This window comes from Etheostoma spectabile, chromosome 15 (assembly GCF_008692095.1).
Source record: "Etheostoma spectabile isolate EspeVRDwgs_2016 chromosome 15, UIUC_Espe_1.0, whole genome shotgun sequence".
NCBI lineage: Eukaryota > Metazoa > Chordata > Actinopteri > Perciformes > Percidae > Etheostoma > Etheostoma spectabile.
In genome coordinates, this window is record NC_045747.1 from 32,763,986 (window position 1) to 32,775,750 (window position 11,765).

Consider the following 11,765-nt stretch of genomic DNA (forward strand, 5'->3'; position numbering starts at 1 on the left):
TCTCTCTCTCTCTCTCTCTCTCTCTCTCTCTGATGGGCGTGACTAAATCCACAGTAACGTCACCTGTGAATCCTTTACCGTAACCGACGCTACATTGCGGCCTCAAAAACACGCAGTGTACCGTAAACTTTAGAATAACTTTTAAATCAAGCTACAAACAACCAACGCAAAGCTTGCATTACCGCACATTTATGCTTATTATGGTTGTACTATGATTAGTGTGGAAGCCCAGTTCTACCAGTGAAATTATGACGTGGCGTAATACATCGTGTAATACAGCAATAGGATAGAATTTTATACATAATAAAATATGGACAGTTTTTAAACTGCAATACATTTTACAATTAACAATTTCATGATTCTAATTTTTTATCTTTCATTAAAATTATAAAACCATTATTCATCCAGAACATTGAGACAATGTTTACCACTCTTTCAAGTACTCATCAAGTAGAAAATAATGTTATACATGCTGAAAAATAGGCCTTTTTTACTAAATACATTTTGCATTTTGCATTTGTATTTAAGGGGAAAGAAACAGTAACTGGACAACTGTCCACTAATTTCTGTAAATGTGTTGTATAGTTACATAATGGACTTCGAATTCTATGGAATGTTGTGTGTGATCTGATGATAAAACACATGGCCCCGCTCCAACACTGTGGCTGAAATAATGCAGCCGTGCAGTGTGCATCAACTAGAATTCCTCTTTCAATCGTCCTCTTTTATTACCACCACCACGGACTGCTGATCCCTTTTGTACAACAAATGAGGGAAAAAAACAAAGAGAGCAGAGCCAGGAGCAGGAGCGGGAACAAAAAGTGAGGCAAAGATATGACTGCCTCCCATTTTCCCTTTACATGTACAGAGGTTAGACAACAACAAAAACCAAAAAACACACCTCATGAAAATGATTTTAAAGAGAACTGACATTTTCATCATAGTAGTACTGCCATTGAGTTTGACAGCAGAAATTAGAAAGGGAAGCCAACCCAAATATTTCTTGCAATTGTTTCTATTTTAACCCTCTGAGGACAAAAGACGCACTAGCGAGTCCAACAGTACTACTCAAAAAGCAATATTACAAAATTTTAGACATTTATATACAATTTTATTCATATATTATGCTACTTTTTGTGAACCAAGACTTTTGTGAACTCATTTGGGAAACAGGTGGGTTTAGGTTTGTATTTTTTTACAAGAGATTTGAAAAATTTCAATAAGCAAACATCAACTTTTCAGCATCAGGGCCACATTGTCTCTTTACGCAGTGCTCTGGAACAAATGTGGGCCTCACTGTACAGAAAGCTGAGTTTGTTCAGAACATTTTGATACAAAACACAAATTGGTATCTAGTTGTATGCAAATATCCTTAAAATGTGAAATTAAAAAAGAAATGAAAAAATGGCCATAGACCTCAGAGGGTGGCTGGCTCTAACACTGCTAATTGGTAAGACAATTGTTTTTGCCATTGATTACAACAAACACCTATTCCTAGGCCTAAGAGACAACTGAATTACTTTTATGTGAATATTTCATGCGATGAACCAAGCAATTATTGTTTTTAGTGGACTGGTCCACCACTTTGCTTCAGGCTGACACATCCAGACAACCAGCCTATTGAGTGAATTATCAGTTATGTACAGACAAATCATCCTGTATTGTCCTCTAGCGCCACCATGAGTTTCACATTTGTGGTTTTGATTGAAATGTCTCCACAACTACAAGATGGATTGTTGTTGCGTCCCCCTCATATATATTTTTTGTATCCCTGGCGCTGCAGTCCCATCCTTGGGCAAGAGGCTGAGTTGTAAATGTGTGTGAGTGTTCATCTGATGAGCAGATGGCACCTTGTATGACAGCCCCGGCCACAGCGTATGAATGTGTATGAATGGTACTATGAGTATAGTCCGGGAACTATGTAGGCTACTTTGAGTAGTCGCTGAGACTAGAAAAGCGCTATATAAGAACAGTGCATTTGGAAGACATTTCCATCAGCTTTACTATTAAGATGGTGAACATGGTAAACATTACACCTGCATCAACATGTTACCACTGTCATTGTTAGCACGCTGACGTTAGCATTTAGCTCAAAGTACTGCTGCGTCTAGTCTTGTTTCCTACAATATGGGCGACAAAAACAAGTTTTATCCATTCTTTAAAAGGGCTTTATTGACAGTAACACCCATCCCCCTACCCCCTGTCAATGTGGCCAAAATTGAAATGAATAAAGTTGGAGACTGACACAGGGTAACAATTGTTATTTGGGGCAGCTGTGGCGGGCAGCTGACAGTTGGAAGGTTGATGGTTCAATCCCTGGCCCTGCAGTCCCATGTCAAAGTGTCTTTGGGCAAGACATTGAACCCCAAGTTGCCATTGCTGCGCCATCGGAGTGTAAATGTGTGTTATCTGATGAGCAGCATGGTAGCCTCAGCCACTGTATATGAATGTGTGTGAATGGTGAATGGTTCCCATATTATGTAAAAGAGCTTTGAGTAGTTGTTAAGACTGTAAAAGTGCTATATAAGAGTCCATTTACATTAAGAAATCTATGCTTCAGTCTTGGATCCTCTGCAATACTGAGAACATTTTGATGATGGACAGCAGAAAATGGCCTTTATAGGACAACATAGATCCATTCTGAGGAAAATCTTTAGTAGGTCGTTTGGAAATAAACACCACATTAATGTACTTTTCCTAAAGTAGGATTGGACATTTTCATTTTGTGGCTTTACATTTACCAAGTCTACAACTAAACATTCAGATTTACCACTAAGTAGAGACCTTAGTTTTATTTTTCTGTTTTAGATAATCAGTTTTAAAAGCGAATTGGCCTCTTTAGGGATCCCTCAGCTTAACATTAGATGTTGACTGCTTCTGTGTAGTTGATTAGTTACATTACAAAAAAGTTTAACTGTTTGAGCCCCATAGGTGAAAAAGGAAGTCCTGAATGATCCTTCAGCCATAGGCACATTCCTCTTCTTGCCCCTGGCAAGAGGATCAGTTACATAACAACAAACGTGTACAGTGTGGAGAAAAAAATAAGACAGACAGTGAACAGGAACACAAACACACTGTTGAATTCGAACACAAAACCTGCTTCTTTTTTTACCCATTATTGAAACAATATTGTGCAGAAAAGCATAATAATTCATAATCCTGGACTGAGTTAAGACCCCCCCAAAAAATAGACTTAATGAGAAAATCAGAAAAAAGAAATTTATTCTGTTCTCTACAAGTGCTGAGGTCCTTGAGATGCTTCTTTTGGCAAGATGCTAATGCTACTATTGCGCCTATGTTGCACCAGATGTTTAAGGAGGAAAGGACACAATGGAAGCCTTTTACAGTGTATTTACACAAGATTGCAGATGCCTTCTGTGACTCCGTGGGAGCTTTTCAAATTATAAGAAAATAAGCCTGAATATGTTATCAGGGTTATCTCTTGGAAGTTGAACAAACTTTTTAAAGATAAAATCCAAACAGACTGGAAGTCTGAAAGGGATTTACCAGTCAGACTGGTTTAACAAACTATGCTATCACGTTACATTATGGGAGGTGTGGGAGCAGAAGGTCAGGACAAACAGTTGAAACCATGGCTAATTGTTAATGAAAACAAGGCTCCGGTTTAGGACAATCACAATGACAATCATTATAACAATGTAAAGTAGTAATACAGCAAGGACAGTCACACTGACTCAGTCTTTACAATCAATCAAATAAAACAAATTTATTGCATACACAATGTCTGAAATGGACTTTAGTTACTTGCCCAGGGCTGGTAAACTCAGAAACGTTCACTTTTTAACAGTGGATTCACATTTTTCACAGTAACCCTTCCCTTTTCAGTGCTATGTCCTGAATAAAATCTATTTGCTTACTGACTACATTGGATCAGGTGCAACATAGATGCAATAAAATAAAGAAACTGCTATGTTACTCACTGTCAAAGTTACCAGTCAACATGTTGGCTGAACCTTACTAATTTGTCTTCCCCAGACAATTCAGACCAACATTTGGCACTTGCTGAATGGTAATCTTGGACCCAGTGTGTGTGTGTGCGCTCGCATACACACCCACCCACACACACACACACATCCTTTTCCTCATAAAAATCCAATCTAGGGCATATTTTAAAATCTGGACAAACCAATGGACATTTCTCTACATTAGCAGCAATTTTACAGCCATGAAGCAGACACACAGGGCTGCAGCCATTTTTAAAAAAATCTCTAAAATAAGGACCCAAGCTCCTCCCCCTTTACTCTTCTTTGAATTATACATGGGCAACATTTAGAAACAATGTAGAAAGGCTTCGGGGTTTGATCATATTGTTATCTAAGACTTTCAAACAGCACTGCATAATATGTGGTGTCTGTTGTTGTACGTGTTGCAAGTACTGAGTAACATACTTTGACACGTTCACGTTTCTGTAGTTCAATTTCCAGTACAATTGTTGCGCACAGCAAATCAGACAATCATGATTTTCAAAAGGGGAAGAATCCTTTTTGAAAACTCCAGTTGCTTCTAAATATATCACCCATCTACATTGTGTCTCAAAGTTTCCTGTGTATAATCTGCTTTATTCAACACTACTCTACCAGCCTGTTAGCATAGCTAGATAGATTCACAGACCAATTCAATATGACCTGTTCTTGAGTCTCTATTTTAAAAAGTGACTCTGGATTCATTCTATACTCAAAAAAAGGGGGAATTTATCTTTCAACTGGGACTAATGACAGCATAGAATAGACATACATATTAAGATAAATTTATATATTAGCTTAGTATATATAATATACAAACAGTATACAGAGTCTCTGTGACAGTGGTGGACAGGATGAAAGGAGACGGACAAATAGGCAGGGTTGAACCTTTTAGTCTCTGTGGGGTTTCTTTGTGTGTGTGTGTGTGTGTGTGTGTGTGTGTGTGTGTGTGTGTGTGTGTGTGTGTGTGTGTGTGTGTGTGTGTGTGTGTGTGTGTGTGTGTGTGTGTGTGTGTGTGTGTGTGTGTGTGTGTGTGTGTGTGTGTGTGTGTGTGTGTGTGTGTGTGTGTGTGTGTGTGTCACCCTTTTTACACCCAAACTATGACCTGTGTTTGCCGTCTTTGTGTCTGGGTGAACATATGAACTAGGTCCTTGGCTTTGCTCTGCTGCCTGGGTTGAAAGTGTGTCTGACACTGCTCTGCTTTGGTATGACTGGGTAAACACAGGTTACTGTTGGAACTATGGGGTAGTGTAGTATATACACAGGATAGTATAGTAACAAAGTAATTAAAAGAAATCCAGATTTTTTTTTTTCTCCAGAAAATAATCCAATATTGCACTTTTGGTGACGTTGCAATGCAACAACCCTGTTTCCCTTTGGGGCCCAGGACTACAGCTGCAAACTCAGATCCTGTGTGAACAGTTACAGATGTGTGTTGTATCGGGATTCATTTTCTAGTGTGTGAACAGCTGTACGAGATCGAAGAATGTGAGTGTGCTTGTACATCTTGGTGTGTACAGGGGAGGACTGACGAGAAACGATCGCGCTCCTAAAGAAAACAAACAGACAGAAGAGAGACAAAGACAAAAATCAGACATCCATTAATAGACAGAAAATAAGTTGTGTTAACAGTAGTGCTGGGTACCGAATTCAATACTTTTTAAGCACGGATCAAATTGCCTGCTTAGTATCCAGTATTGGAAAAATGCCTTATCATTCAATACCAAACTTCAATACCTAAGGAGTAAATCTATCAGCGCGTGTGAGCCAATACAGTACAGGAATTATGCACCATGACCCCATTCAAACTGCAACAGAAACAGATCTAGTTTCATAAAAGTCCCCTCTATCACACATAAAAAGTCCCAAGAAATCCAAGTGGTGAAAGTATTGACAAATACTGTAATTGGTGATGCCATTTTCCCATTGCAGCCCATGTTATGGGGAGACACTGCAGGTAAATAGGGAAAATATTTTAACTAACAGATATCAACATGAAACTTCCCCAGTTGATTACTCACATTAAGACAATCTTTATTTTGTATTACAAATTTTCAGAACTTTCATGTTTAATTATGCAAATAAGGCACTATGGTGTTTCGGTATTTTTCAACTTGGACCCCATTTCATGCATTGGTGTTTAAGTGACTAATGTAACCGAAAATCTTTTGAATCTGTGGCCCAGTATTGAGTGAGACTGCTGTAACGTAAAATCTACACTGTCAGTTAGCGTCCACTAACACGGCTGTTCTTGCCACTGACAGGAGTAATAAACATGTCCGATTTTCTGTTGCATTTTGTGGGAGATTTACCCCTTTTTTCTCACAAAACGCTTGTGCTAATAAGCATGCAATGTGCTTCTACCAAGATCTAATAATGCTGTCTAATGTTGCACCTAGTACAGGCACGCAGGAAAAAAAAAATCGACGTTACGCACAGAGATGGGGCTGAAAAATATAATAAAAAGATTTGTGCCGTAATGTGTAACATTGTAATTCCTTTTTGTTAAAATAAATTTTTATAAAATCGGTATCGAAAAAAGTATTTTATAGAAACCGGTATCGAAGTCACGGTATTGGTATCGGCAACTATATGTTAAGTTGGGTTGGGAACCAAAGGGCTGCCCCATAGGGACCAAAGTATGGTGGGGGACTCGTAGCTGGAGAGGTGCCGTACACCTCCTGGGCACTGCCAAGGTGCTCTTGAGCAAGGCACGGAACCCCCAACTGCTCAGGGCGCCTTTCTATGGGCAGCCCCCCCACTCTAACGTCCCTTCATTTAGTGCATGTATTAGGTACTGAGCATGTGTGTAATTCAGGCCTGTGTGTAATGACAACAGAATTAAAACATTGTAATGTCCCCTTTCAGGATTAATAAAGTATACATTATTATTATTATTCTTATTATGAATCCAACATTTTTTAACAATACCCAGCACTAGCCATAAGCTACAATCAAATGCTCCTGTCACCACAGCTCCCACCCACCATGTTGTGTGTCACATTGTTCTGCTGTACTGTATGCCGGTCTTGGAGGCGATGTTGGACCAGGGCAGCAGAGAGCGCAGCAGGGACTGGGCCTGCCGGTACAGCCTCTGAGGGAGGGAGCACGGGCTCAGGCTGGCCAGGGTCGAACCAATGTGCTGAATATAGTCAGTGGGACAGGAAGTTAAGGAGAATATGAAAAATACAACATTTATGTTTGGTTTATCTACTTGAGGTGATTGCCGGAAAGATAGTCTCGCATTGGCAGACCTTCCTCCACAGCGCTGTGGAGGAGGGTCTGGTGAGTCCACACAGCATTCCGGAATAGGTGAAATCCAGCTCTGGTTTATTAGCATTTCTTTAAAACAATCACAATAGTCTTGGGCGGCGTCATGCGCAGCACAGAGCATCGGCACCTCTGCAAAATGGCCTCGGGAAGGAATTTGTTTTGGTGGAACAGGTGTACGTTTAAAGGTAGTTTTAGTCGTGCAACAGAAAACTCAGATTGGACAGATAGTCTAGCTAGCGGTCTGGATTTACCCTGCAGAGATCTGAACGAGCAGTTAACCATAGTCCTCAGAAATCAGCCAGAGTTTAAAATTCCAACACAAAGAAAGTGGAAGAAAACGGACATCCAGCCTAAACGAAGGATATCTGGTGGAATTTCCAGAAGTCGAACGTTGTTGATATAAACTACCTGAAACAAAAAAAAAGATCTGTGCATGTCATCTCCTCCAATCAAGATGCTGCAGACTCTACTCATTGGAGCAGGTAAAGCTTTGGTGTAACGCTGGGTTTTTTCAACTGCAACTCCGCTGTATTGGTCACCAGCAGCAGATTCTTAGCAGAATTATGTTACCACAACATGATGCCAATAGCGTACACGTAACACGTTTTGCAAACAATTTGTCGTTGGTGTTGATACGTTTCTGCTAACACAAACCTATTTGGTAGGTTTTCTACTCTGGTTACACACTTTGCCACATAAAAGTTGTGTTTGGTTAAGTTCAAATAAAGTTGTGTAGTGCTAGCAACCAGCTAAGTGGCATTGCTAAAATGCTAACGTTACCACAATGCTACTACTAAAACAAATATATCTATGAACACTCTACAGGCAGGCCAACTGCCTGGGAAGCCCTCTGCCATGCTAGCTGTTAACATCCCTGTAGTCATACAGAGACGTATCATAAAGTTGGCTATAAGAAAATCACGTTGTTTTAATTTGCACAAAATTTTAAATATGGCATATGTGTATACACGGGAGAGTAAATGGGAGGCAGATTCGCGAGATTTCCCTCTTATTGGCTACCGCTCAGCAAAAGTTAACCCAGAGCTTTCGGCATAACCTACATAACAGTGAGCAAGTGTCTTCTTTTCCTGCTCTTTTACAAAAGGATATAATATCGTCCAGGGTGGATGACCCCCATTAATGTAGAGCACATATGTGAATCCATCTTTAAGGACACCTCGTATGGAGTAGTAGTAGGGAAGGTAGTGGTGCTGACTGAAGTCCCTGTTCTCGTAGAAGTGGATGGCAGTGTTGTTGGTGGTGAGGACGTGTAGGTAGATGGCCTTACAATGGTCCTGGGCTGTCGTTGAAATGTGCTCCTTCAAACTGTCCAGCAGTAAGGAGCCTGAACGGTTCAAAGGGAGAGACAGCTTCATTAAAATGAATGAAATAGGTTTGCCATTTACAGGTCCTTATTAAAAGCATGTGTTATTAAAAAGGTCCACAAGTCAAAATTTAAAGCTGTGGAAGACAGTATTTTTGGCATCATTGGGGATTAATTACATAATAACAGCATATTGTAATTCAAGTGGTGTGAGAGAAAACTAGATCACAGGGCGTTTCAGAGGGAGAGAGCATTCCTATTGGCTTTTCTACAGAGAGGGAGAGCTGCAGGAAGAGGTCCCACTCTAATTCCAACATTTCTTTTTACCTTTTACCTACTACAGCTTTAATGCAAATGCCTATGATTTCCCATTCTGTGCTTGTTGGACACTGGACTCAAACAATGCTGTATGTTCACTCCATTGCCAGATGATGTGTGTGTGTGTGCTTCTACATTAAAATTCAAGTGTGGAGTGGATGAAGACCTGAGAACATTGGCTGGACCAGTGTACTGAAAGGCTATGTTCAGATTTGGCATCTTTTTTTAAGCTGCCAGCATCTGTTTTACATTGTAATCCTGTAGTAAACAGTGTTTTTTTTTAAATTCCGCCACTCTTTTATTTAAATGCCACCGCCGGTGTTTTTTTTTGAAGCTCAGAGCGTCTTTTTGAAGTTAAAAAGAAAACATGGAGAAGGAACTAATAGACAGACTTGGAGTGTTGGAGCACAGCCAGTTATAGGACATGAGGGGGTGCTCCCTGTTCAGGAAGCTTACTTTGTTTTTATCTTAAGTTAGATCGCACAACTGCTTTTTTTTCTCCTAATTTTAGCAAAGCTCCACATAGCACTCTTGGATACTGTAGCAGTAGACTTGTTACAGCAACAAAAGATGCTCTTAACTTTTTTGGAATAAAAACCCTGCCAGTTTTTTGTTTTTTTAAACAACAAAAGCGCCCTAGTTGACTTTTTCTTTTCTAAAAGAAGCCAAGTGTAATTATAGCCTCACATCCCACTCACCTTATCCTTTATCATTTCAACTTTGTGTACAACTTGAGCACTGTTTTTAGTTTACATCGTGGCAAACCGGCGACATTAAAAATATGCCAAACCAGCAATTAGCAGTTCTTATTTTGCAATGTACCTGGATGTACACACTACTATGATGATGAAGTTCTAAAGCTGTAAGAAGTGTCTTTTCTCTATAATTTCTGATCAGATTAATTGACATTGATCATGTTACAAATAAAGTTATCCTCAGAAAGCGTATGTCTGTGTGCTAAGATCTCAGTGAGTTATGACTCACTGAAGAGAGTATGATTCGTGATGCAAATTGTGCCCATTGAGTGCTACGGGCTTAGCGGTATCATAATTGCCTCCATGAGCTGTGCGTCATAGCTTCTGCTGCAGCTGCTGTCTTCATGAGTAACAACTTGTTTTTCTATTTTGTTGCTGTTGCTGTCTTTATGGTGTCTTGTCGTCTTCCGTAAGAAAAGTAGTAAAGCCTATTTTAACCCGTACTGATGTCTTGCTGTTTATTGTTGCTCTGGTTTCAAAACATCTGGCCAAAGGACTAGAGTTAAAAATTAGCCTGCTGGCTAACACTGGCACATTTACAGTAATGATGATTAATATGCATTGCTGTTCTAAGTAAATTAATAAAATTAAACTTTTTTGTCCCCCCCCCCAGCCCCTCTTCCCCCATTCAACTCTCCTCACAGTCTGAAACCTTCTGGGTTAGGGTGAAGGCTGGGGTTTGGCATGTAGTGTTTCTGATACATGTTTTGGGTAAGTGTCAAATGAATGAACGTAAGTCAGTGAAATAGTCCAATAACGTTTGTGGGGGTGAGTGAGTGAGTGAGCGGCAGAGCTAGGAGGTACCTATGCCATGTTTCCTGAAGTCTTTGACCACTCCCAGGCTGAGGATGTAGGCTACCTGTGTGTCCATAGGGAAACTGGAGGCCAGGATGTCTCCATCCTAACACACACACACACACACACACACACACACACACACACACACACGCACATGCACGCACGCACGCACGCAGAAAGACGTAGATTTAGACCCAGCACTCTATAAGAACATTACAGTGTTTCATTTAGGAATTTTTTAGCAGTGGGGGCAGGTCTGTCCGAACAACCAGGTTGTCAGAATCAACATAGAGGAAACACTGCATTAAATTATTCTACAATTTTACCATCCACAACTGATTTATGGAATAAAACACTACATTTCATTGAGTATTAAATTAGATAATATCACTTCAAAGAATATTTCCGTTTGGTCATTTGGTGTCACTCTGATCATGCTCTGTATGCTCCCTTCATCTTTTTTTTTTTTTTTTTTAATCTTTGCCTAGGCAAATGACCTACTGGAAAGGCATATTCCAAAATGCAAATACTAAATTCAGTCAACAGCTTATAAAAACTATGGCCTAAAGTGAGAGGAGCAGATTTCCGTACCAGCCCAATGGAACACATTTAAGTCCAGTATTTTAATTACACAAGAATAGTAGTCCATATTCATTTAAGAGGAGAGCAAATCTGTGATAAAATGAAAGACTTGAAATGAAAAAATGTCTTTCTTTAATGTTCATCTTTGTTTATACTCCTTTCTCGTCACCCTGTATCCCCTTACTTCTTGTTCTTGTGTATGGCCAAGTCTAACTCAGTCAGGGGCATCTTGTTCATCTAATTAGATGACTAAAAACAGATTCAACCATATTTACATGTGTTCCTTGACATTTCCAAATGGCAGCTGTCTGGGAGTGGATAAACTGGAATAAAACACACTCACAGGGACACCATCTCTACAGAGCACAGTTTCAGAGCCTTGTGTTTTGTGTAAGCGATTGTATACAGGGCTTAACATGGTACCTCTTTGTGTACTTTGGTCCGGCCTTTGATCTCGGCCACAATCATTCCCACGATGCCTCCTCTGAAGGTGGCAGCGAGGGAGAAGAACTTCTTGTTGGAGGTGATGTCCTGATACCATGACTCTGGGTACCTGCAGTCGAAGGGCAGAGGCGTTAGCCTTCATGCATGGGCATGTATAGTTATCTGTCACCCAGTCCTAAAAGAGTTAGAGAAATAACTAGGGCTGGGACTAGGGCTGCACAATTAATCGAATTTTAATCGCGATCAAGATTTTGACTTCCCACGATCAAATTTGCGTGATCGAGCGAT

General features: G+C 40.0%; 2 protein-coding genes across 2 annotated transcripts in view; both read right to left on the reverse strand.

The window, feature by feature from the left end:
* The window catches only part of carhsp1 (calcium regulated heat stable protein 1), a 42,804-nt gene extending 42,776 nt beyond the window's left edge, over nucleotides 1-28 (reverse strand). The window contains exon 1 of the mRNA XM_032536923.1: nucleotides 1-28. This exon is cut by the window's left edge and continues 216 nt beyond it. The gene's annotated coding sequence lies outside the window, so the exon portion shown is untranslated.
* Nucleotides 29-5,037: 5,009 nt separating this feature from the next.
* naa60 (N-alpha-acetyltransferase 60, NatF catalytic subunit) overlaps nucleotides 5,038-11,765 on the reverse strand; it is a 17,553-nt gene continuing 10,825 nt past the window's right edge. The window contains exons 3-7 of the mRNA XM_032536918.1: nucleotides 11,457-11,586; nucleotides 10,458-10,554; nucleotides 8,367-8,601; nucleotides 6,971-7,138; nucleotides 5,038-5,532 (exon numbers count right to left, since the gene is read on the reverse strand). Of these exons, the coding sequence (XP_032392809.1) occupies nucleotides 6,982-7,138; nucleotides 8,367-8,601; nucleotides 10,458-10,554; nucleotides 11,457-11,586 (619 nt within the window). The 3' untranslated portion in view covers nucleotides 5,038-5,532; nucleotides 6,971-6,981. The remainder of the gene's footprint in view (nucleotides 5,533-6,970; nucleotides 7,139-8,366; nucleotides 8,602-10,457; nucleotides 10,555-11,456; nucleotides 11,587-11,765) is intronic.